The sequence below is a fragment of the Arvicola amphibius genome, chromosome 6 (genome assembly GCF_903992535.2).
Source record: "Arvicola amphibius chromosome 6, mArvAmp1.2, whole genome shotgun sequence".
Lineage (NCBI taxonomy): Eukaryota > Metazoa > Chordata > Mammalia > Rodentia > Cricetidae > Arvicola > Arvicola amphibius.
The window spans coordinates 123,191,201-123,209,980 of record NC_052052.2 but is presented as its reverse complement, the minus strand read 5'-3'; the positions used below and the strand labels follow the sequence as shown (position 1 = coordinate 123,209,980).

General features: G+C 40.4%; 1 protein-coding gene across 1 annotated transcript; it reads right to left on the bottom strand.

Annotated features, from left to right (window-relative positions):
* Positions 1–2,647: 2,647 nt before the first annotated feature.
* Positions 2,648–3,589, bottom strand: LOC119817349 (olfactory receptor 2B2-like). The gene has a single exon (XM_038334545.1). The coding sequence runs from the start codon at positions 3,587–3,589 to the stop codon at positions 2,648–2,650; it is 942 nt and encodes a 313-aa protein (XP_038190473.1).
* Between the last annotated feature and the right edge of the window lie 15,191 nt (positions 3,590–18,780).

Here is an 18,780-nt window from a genome sequence, read left to right as displayed (position 1 = left end):
TTTAAACTGCAAGTAGTGCTTTAATGATTAAAGGAGAGAGATGTATGGCCAGGAGAAATTGTTCAAAATGTCAAAAAGAAGTTTGACTCAGATTATAAAATACAGCTTTACTATTTTTATTTATTTATTTTTGGTACATGAAATAGAGGAAGACGTTAACAGAAGTAGAAACTACAAAAATAAAAGAATTGAAGATTTGATTAAAACTGTAGAAATTATCAATAAATTTTCAGTATAGGGTTGTTTCTTTTCCTTTTCTTTTTTCCTTTTTTTTTCTTTTTCTTTTGATTTTTCAAGACAGGGTTTTTCAGTAGCTTGGGGCCTGTCCGGGAACTAGTTCTTATAGACCAGGCTGGCCTCAAACTCACAGAGACCCACCTGCCTCTGCCCCCCCAGTATTGAGATTAAAGGTGTGCACCACCACCGCCCAGCTAGTGCTTCTTAAACAGTGTGGAATTTCACTCTAGGTCTCATAACTGTGCACTTCTGATTAGAGAGCAGGAGCCTCAGACAGTTTTGTAGCATTGTGCTTGATCTACAACTATCTGAAGAGAAATCATAGAGTTCTAACTTATGAATGTAGATGAGAATATTCATGTGTATTAAAATGTATTATTTATGGGGAAAAGATCCACAAACATAGTTTAGACCCTAAGATTTTAAGAAACACTGCCAAGTATAAAAATGGTAGAAGTTCTGAAAATGGGAAACTTGCAGGGTTAACTGTTTGGGAGGGTCATGAAAAGTCAGTTCTCATATCTTGGAGATCCTCCTACAGGGGAGGATCTGCATGTCTGGCCCCTTCACACGCTCCAGCAGTTCCGGGATGAGGTGGATGTTGAGGTGGGCTAACTATAGCCCTGGTTCTGGGCCTGGGTAGTAGCAGAGCTGCCCAGCTTACCAGCTTTCCCTCATCAACGCCACTAAAGCGAGTTCTCCGGTGTTCTGGTGGAAGCTCCACCTGAGACCCTGGCAGCCATATACCGAAAAGAGTCTGGAATATTCTGGTAGAAGTTCCACCCCAAATCCCCTCCCTCATCTCTCTCCAAACCCTGCCATGATCGAGGATGTCCTGTATATATGTTGCTTTTATTGGTTAATGAATAAAGAAGTTGCTTTGTTCTGTGATAGGGCAGAGTAGAGCTAGGCAGGGAAACCTAAACTGAATGCTGAGAGAGAGAGTAAGCTGAGTCAAGGAGAAGCCATGGAACCCCATAGGAGACAGACGCCAGACAGAACCTTACCAGAAGGCCACAACTATGTGGCGATACACAAATTAATAGAAATGGGTTAATTTCAGATATAAGAGCTAGCTAACAATTCACTTAAGCTATTGACCAAACAGTATGATAAATAATATAGTTTCTGTGTGATTATTTTAGGTCTGGGCAATTGGGAACTAAGGAGCTGCCACATCTCAGAAAGCCTGCCAAATAATGACTCCTCCACCACAGATGCTCAAGACCACTCCTGCAGGGTATTTAAACTGTACCCCCTGAAAACACACACATGGTTTTTAGGTCTCTCTTTTCTGTCTCCTTTCTGGGGGAGGGAAGGCTGGAAAATCATCTGGGAGTGGTGCATCCATTAAACATAACATTTTTCAATTCAGTTTGATTTGGTCTGATCTGGATCGCTGCACTGGCCAGGAGGCTTGTTGGGGTACAGAAACTTGTCATCCAGCACTGTCCTGGTTAGCTCACCCAATGCCAGTGCAGCAGGCAGCAAGGATCAGGGCTGCTTCTCCTGTTCCCATGCCTGCAGGGCTGACTCACCCACACCCACACCATCAGAGATGCTCTTCTGTTTTGCCCATGAGAGGTGCAGGGCCTGCTTTCCCAGCTGCTGGAGAGACCAGCTTTCTATCCTGCCACAGGGGGTAAGGGAGGTGGGAGGGCCTCAATGATGCCACCACATGGTAGGTGTGGAGGGTGTAAATTCTCCTGCTCTTATGCCATCAGGTTCCCTCACCTGCACTGTCCCCTCCCTGCCCTGGGTAACAGTGTCAGCTCTAGTGTGCAAGCCAGGTGAGATTCAGGGCCCACTACTCTGTGTGTGAAGCCAGTGAAGGGCAGGAGCAGGTCTCCCAAAGGAAGAAAAGGATGTGCAAGAGGAGTTCCAGTGAGGGCCCGAGTTGATACTGCAGTAGAGGTCAGAGGCCTCGAGACAAACCAATGGCTCATTACAATCAACATTTAGAAGTGAAGATGTTTGGACTTGACTAAAAAAACAAAGTGTGCATCTCACTGCTTCACACCACAGCTTCCAGGCTGAGACTTGTTTGTTTTTACTTTTTGTTTTTCTTTTATATTTTATTCTATTGTGGGAAGGAGGTTGCAGGGGTAGAGGGGAGAAGACAGAGGACCAATATAAAGGGACAGTGCGATGAATGGGATCGAGATGCATCATGTGAAATCCAGAAAGAATCAACACAAAGTTTTTTTTTGTTGTTGTTGTTGTTTTAAAAAAATGGTCATTCTCAGCACATGTGAGATGGATATATCTAGGAAGCAGAACACTAATACAGGTTCCAGACAACAAGGTGGTATTTGAGGAGGATCATCATGATAGTTCAACAGGGAACAGAACAGTATAATTTATCAGGTTGTAAAAGGTTATGTTCATAGGACTCTAGTATGCCTACTCCTTATTTTGTGACCAAGAAGACCCTTGTCATCAACCTCTTAAATGCTCCCTTTACCTCTTTGTTCCTAAGTGTGTAGATCAGGGGGTTCAGCATGGGTGTGATGATCCCATAAAAGAGGGACACCATTTTCCCTCTGTCCTTGGAGGCAGGGGATGGTGGCTGTAGATACATGTAGATGGCAGTACCATAAAACAGCACCACCACAATTAGGTGGGAGCCACATGTCCCAAATGCCTTTCGCCGACCTTCAGCTGACCTGATCCTCAACACTGCTTGCACAATAAAAGTATATGATATGAGTATAAGAGTCACGGGTATTATAAGGAACACAATACTAACAAAAAATAGTTCAGCTTCAATTGTTGTGGTATCCACACAGGACAACTTGAGCAGGGCAGGGATCTCACAGAGAAAATGATCCACTTTCTTGTGACCACACCGTGGCATCTGAAGGGTCCACGTGGATTGCAATACTGAGTTGCTGAAGCCACTGATCCAACACACAGCCGCCAGCTGCAGGCAGCGCCTTTGGTGCATGATGATTGCATAATAGAGAGGCCGACAGATGGCTACAAACCTGTCGAAGGACATGACGCCCAGGAGAAAGCATTCAGTGCAACCCAAGGCCAGGAAAATGAAAAGCTGGACCACGCAGCCTCCATAGCTGATCACCTTCCGGGAGCTGCAGATGTTGACGAGCATCTGGGGGACTGTGCTCGTGGTGTAACACAGGTCCAGCAGGGACAGGTTAGTGAGGAAAAAGTACATGGGGGTGTGGAGTTTGGAATCCAGGCAGGACACAAGAATTATCGTCATATTCCCGAAGATGGTCAGGATATAGGACACCAGAAACACCACAAAGAGTGGCAGCTCCAGCCATGGCCGATCTGAGAACCCTAGGAGAATGAACTCCCCTGAGATGCTCTCATTCCCCAGAGTCATGGTAAACGGTGCAGTCTCTGGGTCCCTGGAACACAAAGGGTTAGTAAGCCGGTGAACATGTTTATTGACCACGCTAATTAGATATGAATTGATGATGCCTGTGCGTTTACAAACTGATCCTGGTAGTGTGAAAACCGTGTTGATAAAAGGCTAAGTGTCTGTCAAACCTTTCACAGGTGTTCATGGATTGCTAACAGTTTTTAACACAGTGATTTCAGGTTTGCAGCACTGAGTCCATTTCTACTGTCATAGAGCTTCTCCTCTGTGCTTGCCTGTCCTGTGGACGGTTGTTCTGGGATCTTTCTACCTGGGTTTGTGCTGTTGGGGGGACAGAAACATTGCTCCTGTTGTTTAAATTCACTTAAATTTCTTCCCAGAGTCAGTGAGTGTCTGTTTGCAGGCATTTGTTAGAATTATGTAAACCTCATTTCCCCACTATCCCTGCCATTCTCTAAATAAGTGCAGACATTAATTACGGCATCCTCCTCGTGAGTTTTCAGACACAGTGTCAGGAGACTCGTCCTCCAATGCTGTGTCACAGAATCCACATGGCACTGGCACTGCTGTGACCGTGAGGCTGGCGGGCCCGGCCCATCTGCCTTCTGGAACCAGTTTCACCGCGTCCTGTGCTCTGATCTTAGGGTCCTCATCTGTAAGGTGAGGACACAGATGCATGTTCTGTCCTGTTGAGAGTCACAGGTGCAGCCCACTCAGCCTAACCCTGAGAGGGAACGGAGGAGTGACCTCAGAGCATCCACACTGACAGAGGGACGGAAGTGCTCAAAGGGGGTCGCTTGGAGCTTCTACAGTGTTCCTTTCTAAATACGTCAGCGTGCAAGTGGTTATGTTACAATCCTCGCATTCAGCTTCAACCCCACGGGGCAAAGATCCAGATTCTAACTATGGATGTTATCTTTTGGTTAAACAGTTGGCAGTACCTGCTCCATAGGAGCACAGGTGCTGACCACAGGTGTCAGAGAGCTGGGATATTATGGTGGAGGTGGGTGAGAATCCTAAATATCTTGGAAGTAGTGATATAGCAACTACAACCTCTAAAGAGTATGTATCCCAAAGAAATTTCCATAAAAACTAAGTTTTCAAATTTATTTTACCAATATGAGAATATGTTTTTTACAATTTTGTCCATAGTTTTTAAAATATTAGCTATGGGTACTGATTTTTCCTCACTTATTGTAAAACATTTAGTTCCCATCATCTGCTAGGTGTTCATGAAAATAAGATACAAAATAATCTTTCAATGTATTTTTCTCTGTGTGTGTTTGTGTGCTTGCTGGTGAGTGCTAATTTTTGCACATGCATGCTACAGCACATATATGACGGTCAGAGGGCACCTTGGATGAGACAGAATTTCTCTCCTGTTGTTCATGCAGCACATGACAAGCTAGCTGACCCTCCAGATTGATCCTGTTCTCCCCTCTGTCTCTCATTTTGCTAGCAGCACTGGGGTTCTGAGCAGAACCCTGTGCACCCTGTGTTCAGCCTAATGTGGTTCCTGTCATTTTGAACTCAGGTCCTCAAACCTGTGTGATAAGGCTTTTATCTGCTGAGCCATTTTCTCAGTACCTCAGCAAAGTTTTTGTTATTTTTTGAGTTGTGGTCTCTTGTATCCCAGGCTCTCCTCAATCTTGTTCACATTTCCTTCCTTATGATATCTTGTTATTTTATGCTTTCCTAAATTGCCTCATATTCTTTGAGAGTGTCTTTCAAATATATTTATCTCTCTCTCTCTATATATATATATATACACACACACACACACACACACACACACACACACACACACACACAATGGGATTCTTTCCCCCAACACAATTAATAGTGGAAAAGTTTACATAAAATTTACTCTTTAGAAAAGCTGAGCCCTGAAGGCAAAAGCCTGGGTTTATTTGCTCCTCTCGCTTAGCTTGCTTCCTGAGAGCCCAGTTCTACTTCAGCAGCCAACAGAAGGAAAAGCTGACCTGCTCTGGAGGGCATGGTCCCCACTGAGATCACAAATGTCTCCTAATGTTCAAATTGTAAAGTGAGTTTATTTAGTAATTTCTTATATATTCTACTTACCTCCAATTTTAGCATGAGAGACACAAAAATTCATTTTGACTTCCAAAACATCTGGTATTCAAACAGTAGTAATTTGAAAGGCACAAACACAATGCCACTTCTGTTTGCAACATAGTCATCTACTTGTTCAAGTGAGGAGAACTGAAGTTCTAGTTCATCTTGCTGGGCGACCCGAGGTCTCCAGTCAGAGTGCAGTGGAAGGTGAGCAGGATGCACAGGTGATGCCCAGAAAGTGTGGTACCTGAGTCTTGTCCTTTACACTTCGGTGAGCCAATCACTATTTTTTAAAGAGATATTTTCTGATTGGTTTTACAAGAATGAGGAAAAATACATTTCCAGCCAAATACTGGTTTTGGCCTCTGGCAAAAATCCCAACATAGAGGCTTCCTTTATATGATTCACCAGGGGCTCAGCAAACTCCTGGTCCAATGGGAGACAGGAGGAGAGCTGTGAAGGGAGGGCACTCTTTCATGGCTGTGTGGTTCAGGAGGAGCCGCTCTCCAGGGACCAAATCCTTCACTTTGTAACTGACAGCAGCGATGATGGGAACAACAACAGCAACAAAATTTTAACAACTAAAAACTGAATTTTGTTCCCAACAGGGATTTTTTGACACTTGCAAACTATTATTCAATGACGTCTCTAAGCTCATTTGATTACTGTTATTTTTCTTTTCATTTTTCTTTTTTGTTTTCTTTTGAGACAGAGTTTGTTCCATAGTCCTCAGTATGTTATAAAGCTCAAGATCCTCCTGCCTCAGTGTGCCAAGTGTTGAGATTACAGGGGTGTGTCACCACATGGATTTACAGGGGTGTGTCACCACATGGATTTATAGGGGTGTGTCACCACATGAATTTACAGCTGTGTGTCACCACATGGATTTGCAGGGGTGTGTCACCACATGAATTTACAGGGGTGGGTCACCACATGGATTTGGAGGGGTGTGTCACCATATCTGTCCGTCATTTAGACACTTACATCAGAAAGAAGCAAACTCATTTCATGTTCCCTAAGATGTCATCTAAAATCATGTTGTCACACCTTTGATTTGCACATCAGAAAAGAGAGGGCTAGTTGGCTGATCTTTTCAAATTGCTTATTAACTTTACATGATCTATTTCATGTAAGAAAATAATTGAAAACATATTTATATCCAGTATACTCAGAATAGCTTTTCTTTCATGGGTTCACTTTCCCTAGATTAAGTTACTATTAGCAGAGGATATTCTGTGGCCCATTAAATTGTTTTATTTAAAATCTATCTGAAAAATATTATTTAATTCAACCAGAATAAAATGTCTTTGTATGAATTTTGTTCCCAACAGGGATTTATTGACACTTGCAAACTATTATTCAACGACGTCTCTAAGCTCATTTGATTACTGTTATTTTTCTTTTTATTTTCATTTTTGGTTTTTTTTGAGACAGAGTTTGTTCCATAGTCCTCAGTATATTATAAAGCTCAAGATCCTCCTGCCTCAGTGTGTATGTCGTATGTAGGTTCACTTCAATTTTATTTTAGATAGATATATTTAGAAGACATGCTTGTAATTGTGAAAAACAAAAACTAAGCTTTTAACAAATTTGAAGAAAAAAATCTAATAAACTACGAAGATAAAAAAAAGACAAATTAGTGAAGAGTAGCCAGGTTTGAGAAGAGCACGCCTATATGATCAATGTAGGAGAACAGATCCAATTATCAAGGAGTCTATATCATAGAAATAATAAAACTCTATATTCTCATCGGATTTTCAAAGGAGACCTGAGGGTCATAGAATTTCTGAAGAGACACAAGATATCAGTTCCTTTCATGTATTTTCTTATTTTTACTTTCTTTTGAGAATTTCACACAATGGATTTTGATCATATTTGTCTTCTCCCCAAATCCTCCACACCCATCCCCCTTCCCAATCCACTCAGCTGTGTTCTCTCACCTCATTTAAACCCATCAAGTCCAATTTGCACTGCCCTTCTGCTATTCCTGGATGTGTGGCCTCACAGGAGGGTGGCCAACTCCCAAGGGGCTGCGCCCTTACAGAGCACTGACTCTCCTCTTCCAGAAGCTATCAATTGGCAGCAGATCTTAGCTAGAGATGGGACTTAGTTCCTGCCTCCCTCCCCTGGTGGGAATTTTGTCTGGCCTCACTCCATTTCTGCATGCTGTCTGAACCGCCATGAGTTCAATGTAGAACTGTTTAGCTGGATACAGAAAACACCATTTCTTTTGATTCTTAAACTATTTCAACCTCTCTTCTGCGATGACCTCAGAGCCTTGAGCAGATGAAGTGTGATACAGAAGTCCCATTTAGGGCTGAGCATTCTGCTGTCTCCTCTTATTGCACTTTGACCAGCGGTGAGCTTCTATGTTTGTCTCCATCTACTTGTTAAATAGCAGCTCCTCTAATGAGGCTGGAGAAATGCGCTACTGTATGGGTACCATGATAAGTCATTAGCAGTTTATTTCATGTTATGCACACTTAGCAGAGTAATGAAGTTGATCCCCTAGAAACTAGGACCTGTCTAGTCACAAGTTCTTGATCCTGACAACACGTACAGACATGAGTTTCAACAAGTGGAGCAAATCTGAAGTCCGATCAGAAAGTGGTTGATTCCTCCCATGATATTCAGGTCAGGGGCAGGTCTTATGTTGATTTACTTGTTGTTTAGTTATGTATGCTTGGAGAAGAGTATTTAGTTTCATTTTTCTCCATGTACTTATCCAGTTTGATCCAGTTTGATCAGCATCATGGTTGAAGGTATCCACTTTTTTCCATTTGTATTGTCAGCTTTTTTCATCAAGAATCATGTGACTGTAGGTGTGTGGGTTTATGTGTGGGTCTTTAATTTTATTTCACTGATCAACATGTATTTTTTTATGCTAGTACCATGCTGTTCTTATTACCATAACTCTGTAGTATAACTTGAAATCTGGGTTAATGGTTCCTCTAGTATCTCTTTTATTATTCAGTACTGATTTCACTGGTTTTGGTCTTTGTATTTCCATATGAAATTTAAGGTTAATTTTTTTTCAATTTCTAAGATGAATTCCATTACAATTTTGATGGTGATTGTGTTAAAATTGTTTTTTTCTAGGTTGGCCATTTTTACATTGTTTTTTTCTATGAATTCATGAACAAAGGAGGTCTTTCTCGTGCTATCTTCTTCTATCTGTTTTTTCAGTGTCTTAAAGTTCATTGTGTAAGCCTTTCACATCCTTGGTTATATTTATTTCAAGAAATTGGTTTGTTTTTACTTTTAGGTTACTGTAGATGGATGACTACATGTAGAAAAACGAAACTAGATACCAATGTCTTTCTTAGCGTGTTTACCAATTATGATTAGTAGCTGATGATCTTTGTGTATTAATTTGGTATCCTACTGCTTTGCTGTAGGAGATTTGTGGTAGAGTCTTCAATGTGTAGAATCCTATTGTCTTCACATAAGGATACTTTGAGATATTACTCCTAGAGAGCTAGATCTTACACAGCTTTATTTTTTTAGATAATGCTGTCACATCTCAGATCAGAAATGGAAAGCAGAAGAAGTATCTAGAGAGGTTGATGGTCTTCAGAATTTCCTGTCTGAGATAATGAGTACTTCTGAGAAATGAAGATGAGGTTCTCATAGGTCAGAAGCTCAATAAAAGTTGAGGAAAGTTAGCCAGGATAGAAAATTCAGCATTTTCTTTACTTTTTTCCCATTTGTTCCAACCCTTTTCTTCACCCTTGGCCTATTCTTACCCATAACTCATTACAAGTATATTCAAGTTTATAATCTATGAGAATATTGTGGCTATAGCAATCTCTTTTGGGTGAAATAATGTAATATTAAGCATTGCGGTGACAATGTGACTTAATGTATTACAATTTGACACCATAGACTATCTCAGAAGAAGAACAAAGTCTTTGCCAATCATTATTTCCACAAATTCAATAATATTGAAACACATTCTCTTTTATTGCCATGTAATCTAACTGTTTTCATGGTAGTTCTAGTGAAAGGGAAGAAGAGATCACACATAGTCCGTTCATTGTACCAATTCAGAGCATTTGATGTCAAGCACCCATTAGCTCTTTGAACTTTATTTTCCCAAATGACTGTACATAATTTTAGCCTCTTTGTGGCTTATGCAGATTCCACAGTTTAAAACAGCACAGATTTCTTGCATCATTTATCGCTAGGTATTTATAGGAAGTCTACACTGATACTTGCCTTTCAAATCCCCAACTTCTGCTTTCTCTCTGCTTTTCTTACCCTACCTTACTACCTCACCATGGATATAAAGGCACCTTCATCAAATAAATTGTTTCTCTTTAGTAAACTTTTGGGGCTGAGTCTCACTCTGTAGTAAAGGCTTTCTTGAAACTCACAACAGTACTGTTCTACATCTGGAGTGATAGAATTATCCCAGATGTGCACACTACACCCTGCTTCAGTTGTTAATTCTTGTGTCCTTTTCTTTTATTTCAAACTATTTTATTCTAATTAATTCAGCTTTTTATTGTGACTGAAAAGATGGTCAATAGTTTAATAATTTTAGCACAAGAGAAAGAAAAGCTCTTGAGGGAAAACCAGGAATATAAACAAAATTAGATTCAAAATCAACATTAAAGATTATTCACATCCTTCTCTAGGCAAAGGGTTTCCATGTTGGGACTTTATACATGCTTATTGTGGTCGGTAAGTGAAGGGATGTTGGTATAAGGGTAGAAGACAGGAATTAGGCAGAAAATGAAGCCCCTTAGCTGATCGACACACAGAAAACTCCAGATTTTGTGATAACATCATCTAGTCCCTGTACAGTTTGTTATGCAAATACCAGCATGCAATAAAAAACTACTAAATATGAGAAATCAGAGCCATATACAATCAATAATTAAGATTTCTTTCAAAAATGCTATCGTAGTTTGAATCTAATTGACCCCTATAAACTCATAGGCAGTGGCACTATTAGGAGGTGTGGTTTTGTTGGAGTAGGGGTGGGTGAGTCACTATGGAGGAGGGCTTTGAGGTCTCCTATACTCAAGCCATGCAACGTGTGTCACACAACATCTTCTGGTGCCTGCAGATCAAGAGGTAGAACTCTCAGTCCCTTCTCTACCACCATGCCTGCCTGCATGCTACCATGACCCACCATGATGATAATGGACTAAACCTCTAAATAAGTTGTAAGCCACCCCAATTAAATATTTCCTTTATAAGAGTTGCCTTGGTCATGGTGTCTTTTCAGAGTAATAGAAACCCTAAGACAATATTGTACTGTAGTTGTAAAGATATGTCATTGGGTAAGGAGTACACAGAATATCTCTGTGCTATCATTTTTGTGGCTTCCTATAAATGTATCATAGAAAATAAAGTAAAAATCATTTTTAAAAGATAGTAAGTGAGACTGGATAGATGACTCAGTGACTAAGTATGCATAGTGCCCTTGCAGAGGACCTTAGCATCCACTTGGGGCAGTTCATAGTTGCCTATAACTACAACTCCAAAGAATAGATGTCTTTTTTCTGGCCTGTGAAGAAACTTGCACTCATGTGCACATACTCACACACAGACACACATAGACACACCCATACACATATGTTAAAATGAAATCAAATCATGTTTTAAAAAGAGAACAAGAGGCTAGGGGATAGCTTGATCATTAAAGTGCATGCCATGCAAGCATGAGGATTTGATTTCAATTCCAAGCACCCAGTTACAATGTTAAATGTAGCACAGTATGTTCATAATCCCAGTGTTCAGTGACTCCTCAGGATTTGCTGGCCACCTGCCTAGCCAAATTGGTAAGTTCCAGTAAAAAGTGAAAGAGTCTGTCTCGAAAGACAGTGTGGACAAATCTGACTACTGGCTCCTGTTATGGGGTAATGCTGTTGTACCCTGTAAAGCTTTGTCACTTGTATTGGTTTAATAAAATGTGGATTGACCAGTAACCAGGAAGAAAGTTTAGGTGGGGTGACCAGACTAGGAGAATTCTGGGAAGAGGAAAGGCTCAGTCTGCAGGCATGACCCAGATGCAGAGGAAGCAAGATGAGAATGCCTCATTGAGTAAGGTACCAAGCCACATGGCTAAGATAAGAATTATGGGTTAATTTAGATTGCTTAATTGAGCTAATTAATAATAAGCCTGAGCCAGTAGGACAACCAGTTTATAATTAAGATAAGCCTCTGTGTGTTTTTTGGGGACTGAACGTTATGGGAAAAAGGCTGGAAGGAATACTGTGGTGTTTAGATATGAATTAAAGGCATCAGAATGATGTGTGTATACATGCATGCATGCATACACAGAGATTGAAATAATACAATATGTGTATATTCATTTTTCGTGGCTATAACAAAATAGTTGAAGCTATGCTATATATGAAGGAATGATATATTTATATCACAGTTTGAGAAGATAGGAGTCCCAAAATGGTACCAGTATTTGCTGTAGGAATTCCTACAGCCAGTATCCTTAAAGTTACCTGCCCACTTGGGCATGGCCTCTTATACTATATATGCCAATGTAAAGCACAAGTCCAGCCTCTTTTGCTGCTGTGGGATGCGGTTGCTGTTCCCCGTTCCAGCAGAGGATTGTGATCTGTGAGTCTAGCCCTAAATAAACAACCTCTATTATACTCAATTCTGAGCTAGTGTGGGATTTCTTTTAAGCATCCTTCTTCAAGTATTGATGAGATGATTCTGTCATGCTGGGAGCATGTTGAGACCAGTCATGGGCCAGGCTTGCCTTTTGTAGCATTTCTTTGCTATGAAAAAAATTAGTATTCCATAAGTCATCAATTCCTTCTGCAATTTGGCCATCTTGTGACAGGCTTCACTTCTTCACTTCACTTCTACATTCATCAGTAGTGCCAGGCATAGTGACACACTCCTTTAATTCCAGCACTTGGGAGGCAGAGGCAGTAAGATCTCTGAGTTCATGGCCAGTCTGGCCTACACTGTAAATAGATACTCTGCTTTGGTTTCCTTTACTGCCCAGACCTGAATAATCACACAGAAAATATGTTAATTACAACAGTTTGGCCAATGACTCAGGCATATTCCTAGCTAGCTCTTATATCTTAAATTAACCCATTTCTATTAATCTGTGTATCACCATGAGGCTGTGGACTTACAGGTAAGGTTCTGGCATTTTTCTCCTTCAGTAACTACATGGTGTCTGCCTGACTCTGCCTTCTTTCCTCCTCTATCTCTGCTTGGATTTCCTGCCTTTGCTATATTCTGCCCTGCCATAGGCCAAAGCAGCTTCTTTATTAACCAATGGCAATAAAACATATTCACAGCATACAGAAGGGCACACCACATCACTAATAGTGAGTTTCAGGACATCCAGAGATTCATAGTGGACTCTGTCTCAAAACAAGACAAAATAAAAAAATCATCAGTACTGATACACTGGGATCCAGGCTTCTAAAGCATGACTCTTTGAAGGAGGCAAATCATACTTGAACCAAAGTGGCAATTACATGTATCAAAAAGCTGTTTGCTGTAAAAATAAATAAACAAATTTTAGAAACTGTTTGTTGAAAGAAACTAGAAGCAAGAGATATATAGAAAGGGGCATGTTTAGTGCCTACAACTTGATTTCTAAATATTCTCCAGTAGAAGGAGTCAGGCAATCTATTGCAAGACTGGGCAGCAAAGGTGACTAGATGACCGTAGACACTGATGACAGAGCTTAGACATGTTCAAACAATGAGCATGCTACAAGGTCCTGGGAGGCTCCCAGCCAGGCAGGCAGTCACAAGTCAAAGCTGGAACAACCTGATATTAGTTAATTACAAATCGAAATAAAACCAGAGACAAAGTTGTGTTGTGCTGTTGTCCTTGAATATGCCCTTGAAGAGATAGTGGCATGTTGAAAGGACAGAAGTTGAAAGAGCTTTCAAAAGACAAAGAGAGGACAATTTCAGTGAGAACTAAAGCAGGGTCTAATCTGCAATTTCTGGCAGTACTTTGTCAATGTTAATTCCCTGAATACAGAAAGTTTCTGAATTGTCTTTACAAACTTTTTAGAAATTTAAAATCAATTTTAAACAAAATGCATTGAGAATAATTCATTTAAAGTACATTTAATTTAAATGTAAAGAAAATATATGCACATACATATACATACACATATATAAATAATTTATACTTCTTCAGAAAATTGAGATATAAGCCATAGTTTAAGGTGCACTTTTTACCTGTTTTCTTCAGCTGGCCATTCTTTGACAAGACATATATATTAGACTGTATATTTATATAGAGTTGCTATAGTAATTTTTCTAAAACTCTTCTTTCAGCACTTACACAGCTTCCATATAGCATCCAAGCCGCTTCAGGGAGATAAAGCATCTTGCCTTTGCATGGATGTGTTCATTAGCTTTCTCTTGGCTTAAAACCACACAAGTATTAATCTGTATCTAAGTAAAAGCAGTACACCCAGATATAGTATATTTTCCCATCCATTTTAAAATTAGCTTAGTCTGTCTACTCCATGTGAAGCTTTAATAAGCTGCTACTTGGTCACAACCTAAATCAGAAGATCTGAAGACCAGAAATGCACTCTTGTCTACAAAACCCAAGATTCCCTGGCAAGCAGCCAGGTCCAGTGCTGGGCTGGAAAGCAGAAAAATCCTTTTAACAAGTAACAAACTGGTCTTCACTGAGATCATTTAAACTAGAAGAAAAAAATAGAGTTTTCACTCAATATTCCTTTTCCCCCACAGAAACTCATTTGGAAAACTTCAAGTAAGTGCAGATAGAGGGTTTAACTCATTGCTAAAGTGAGTTGATTCAAGGAATTCTGCTCTTCTTTGAACCCAAGAGCCAGGACAAAAACAGGAAAGGTCAGTAGAAAGTATTAAATCTGAGTCAAGTACCTGGCCAGGCCCCTGTCTCTACTGCAGGTCTCCAGGATGCTCCAATGCAAATACAGCATTAGGCTCCATAATGACGCTTCAGTTAGGGACCTACTGCATATATGGCTATAACCCCACAGCGTCACAACAGAGATGAACTGTTATCTATCATTATCTACCGACATTGTGATTCTACAACTGTTAGAACAAGACAGTTATGAGGCTTGGACAGTCTGTAGGTCCACCAGCAGTGGAATTAGGATTTATCCCAGTGCTTGAACTGGCATCTAGGAGCACATTCTTTTTTAAGGGATAACTTTTTTAGCCTAGATACAGGGGAGGGGGTGCCTTGGTCTTGCCTCAAAGTGAAGTGTCAGACTTTGCTGACTCCCCATGGAAAGTGTTACCTTTTCTGAGGAGTGGATGGGGAGGTGGGGTGTGGTGAAAGTGAAGAAACGGGAGGAGTGGAGGGAGTGGGAATGGGGATAGTTGTGTAAAATGAGAAAAGATTGTATAAAAATTCTTAATAAAAAATGAAAGAGAAGAATGAAAAAGAACAAATTGGTATAGACATCTATAGAATAATTATAGTTTATAAATAATAGTAAAGTCTTTAAAGAGAGAGTAAAATAATAGAAAATGGATAATTCACATAAAGATGGGAAATACACAGGGAGTCTGGATCCTAAATGGTGTTGTGGTGATTTTGAAATGTTGAATGATGATGAGCAAATGAATTAGACACACTGAACTGTAGAAGGGACTGATAAATTAAACCAACCTAGATAATTTAGTCATACCTTAACTTAAAAATGGAAGTCAGAATATGTATTGCCTTGGGGAAGAGGTTATGCTTTTGTTTCCAGAGGAAACAAACAAACAAACAAAAAACAGTCTGTGGATTCCTCAGAGGTTAATAGAGATCAGATTTGATGGAGGGGTGGGGAAGACCAACTGAAAATCTTTGCTATAGGCATAAAGAAATAATCCAAGAAAATCTACAAGACAGGTGGCATATCTGCTGATCCCTCTGTACGAGAACAGTTCTGAGTTTGGACAATAAGTGTTAAAACTAGGTTTTCCAGGACTAGACCATTATCTCAATTATCTCAAGATCTCGTAAAGATGCTGTCATTCATAGACAACAGGAAGCAGACAAGAGAACACAACACACAGATAGTGATGGACTGGGTGTGTAGTGTGAAGCGGCGGGGCTGCGTCCCGCCACCCGCCGCCGGCTAGCTTTACACCCGAAATAATTACACGGAAACTGTATTCTTTTAAAACACTGCCTGGCCCATAGTTTCAGCCTCTTATTAGTTAATTCTCACATCTTCCTTTAACCCATATTTAGTAATCTGGGTAGCACCACGAGTTGTGGCTTACCAGGAGAGATCTTAACCTGCGTCCATCTCGGAGAGGAGCAGCATGGAGACTCACCACGCGACTGCCTGAAGCGTCTCTCCCTAACTCTACTTCCTTGTTCCCACAATTCTGTTCTGTCTACTCCACCTACCTAATTTTCTGTTCTTAAAGGGCCAAGGCAGTTTTCTTTATTAATTAACCAATGAAAGAAACATAGACAGATAACTCTCCTCCATCATTTCCCCTTTTTCTGTTTAAACAAAAAAGAAAGGCTTCAACTTTAACATAGCAAAATTACATATAACAAAACAGTTATCAAGCAAGTATTACAGTTACAATATTTAAATCTATTTTATCTTTTATCATAACTAAGGAAAGCTATAACTATCTATTTATTCTTCAACTCCATCAAAGACTCCAGAAGGATATAATGCTACCTAAGTAAATAAGAAATAAGTAACTTATAAAACTCTAGAAATGACAGAGACAACTCGCTGCCTGGACAGTCACCCAAAGTTCCTCTGTACCGTTGAGGCATCCATCTTCAGCCTTCAGGCCCATAGTGTCCAGCAGACTTTTTCATGAAGCAGGAAATTCCAAAGACAGTTCAGTCACTTTCTGCTGTGTCCTGCAGAACGTCTCGCAGACTCTTTCATGAATCAGGAACCCCGAAAGACCATCTCACCTTTAGGCAAGTTCAGCAGTCCTCTTTCTGTGGGTTCCTTGTGTCCAGTTTATGCAACAGTCCAGGCAAGAGCATTTTCTTGCCCAAATGGCTAACAAACTCCATAAGTAGCCTCTTCGATGCCCATCTTCCTCTCGAAGTAGATTGGTGCTGCCAGGAGCAGACGTGTCTCATTGTCATGAAAAACCCTAAGTTATTAAAACATTAAATGCCATATTCTGCAGTCTTTGAAAGATATGAAGAATGCCTATCTGAAATATATCTATGCACATCTAGAAAATGACTAACATGACTACAAGCTTGACTATTAATCGATGATTATCCATTAACAACCTATATTTCCTAATTATACATTACATTCTTTAAAATGAACTACAATCACAATAGCTTAATCAAAATCAGAAATACATATACATATAACAAATTGACCTTAAAATCCATACCAATGCAAATTATTCATATCTATATCATATCCCCCTTTAAATGTAAAAGAACATTTATAAACAATATTTGGGAATGTGGGCGCAGTTATTTCTCTCCAAACTGCTTCCTGCTGAGTGGGGGCGTTGTTATTTAGGTCTTTCATGGTATAACCTGTGTGCTAGGTTCCTCTCAGTTGGCAGTTGAGTGAAGTAATTTTTTGAAGATGTTCACAGCAACCTTTCAGGAGGGCGTGGTCTATCATACCATATTGGGATAGAAGCAATCCACAGAGTCTCGTCCTCTGTGAAAACAAAAGAAGAAACTCTTTTCCAAAGCATCATGTTCTTAGATCCAAATCCTGAAGTCATACCATTAAGATGTCCATTTTGGTCTAGACTGGCAGCCCATATAATGAAATATCTCTCTGTATTTAGCTCCTTTACAGTCAAAAAAATCAAAGAAAACACAACAAAATACATAATCCAGACTCTCTGTGAATTTTCCATTTTTATGCGGCTTATTTTCATTCTATCACTTTACTTTATTCTGTCTCTTTAAAGACTTTAGCCTTTTTTTTAGACATTAACTTTATTTTTTATATTTTCTTCTTCTCTCTCTCTCAAGCCTACATACATTCATCCAACACTGTGACTCATTTAAAAGTCTTTTATGTCTGAATCTGTCCTGTTGTGAATCTGCAATTTTTTAATATCCAGGAGCATTTCTTAAAATGTTAAGCACTTCTTAAAAACTTAAGTTGCGCCACTTATAGGTAATACCGTACTGCCTGTTTCCAGCCAAGTCTAAACCTTAACTGCGCTGTTATCATGGTAATTACGATAGATCCTGCCTGAGCTCAGTACAGTTCAGCATGGCGGAGCAGAGCCAAAGCTGCTACTGCCTCAGTCATTTGGTGCCCCTGAGCTGCACAAAGTTCCAGGTGCACAGCAGTCCACATTGGAGCTGCACTCAGCAGTTTAATTTTGATACTGAGCGTGCAGCACAGAAACTCTCTTAATCCAAGTCACAGCCGAATCTGAAGCGCAGAGCACCGTGCAGTCTGAAAACATCTCTCTCTCTATGGCGGCAGGAATCCGCAAATGCTGTCCCGCTCGCCTAAGCCTGATTCCGCCATCTGCCCAGGTGCAGGCAGGGAGCAGTGAGCCATTGGCATGGTCTCAGAGTACTTTCTTTCCGAAACCAAGCGGGCAAGGTTTTTAAGTGGATTTAGTGACCACGTTGGAGCACCAATCTGTAGTGTGAAGCGGCGGGGCTGCGTCCCGCCACCCGCCGCCGGCTAGCTTTACACCCGAAATAATTACACGGAAACTGTATTCTTTTAAAACACTGCCTGGCCCATAGTTTCAGCCTCTTATTAGTTAATTCTCACATCTTCCTTTAACCCATATTTAGTAATCTGGGTAGCACCACGAGTTGTGGCTTACCAGGAGAGATCTTAACCTGCGTCCATCTCGGAGAGGAGCAGCATGGAGACCCACCACACGACTGCCTGAAGCGTCTCTCCCTAACTCTACTTCCTTGTTCCCACAATTCTGTTCTGTCTACTCCACCTACCTAATTTTCTGTTCTTAAAGGGCCAAGGCAGTTTTCTTTATTAATTAACCAATGAAAGAAACATAGACAGATAACTCTCCTCCATCATGGGTGGGTTTTGGTCATTTGGTGGGTTATGAATGTTTGTCAACATTTGGTGGGGATATAGGAATAGACAACTATTAACCTCAGATATTTTACATTGATACAGACTTGGTATATTGATACAAATTTGAAGTTAA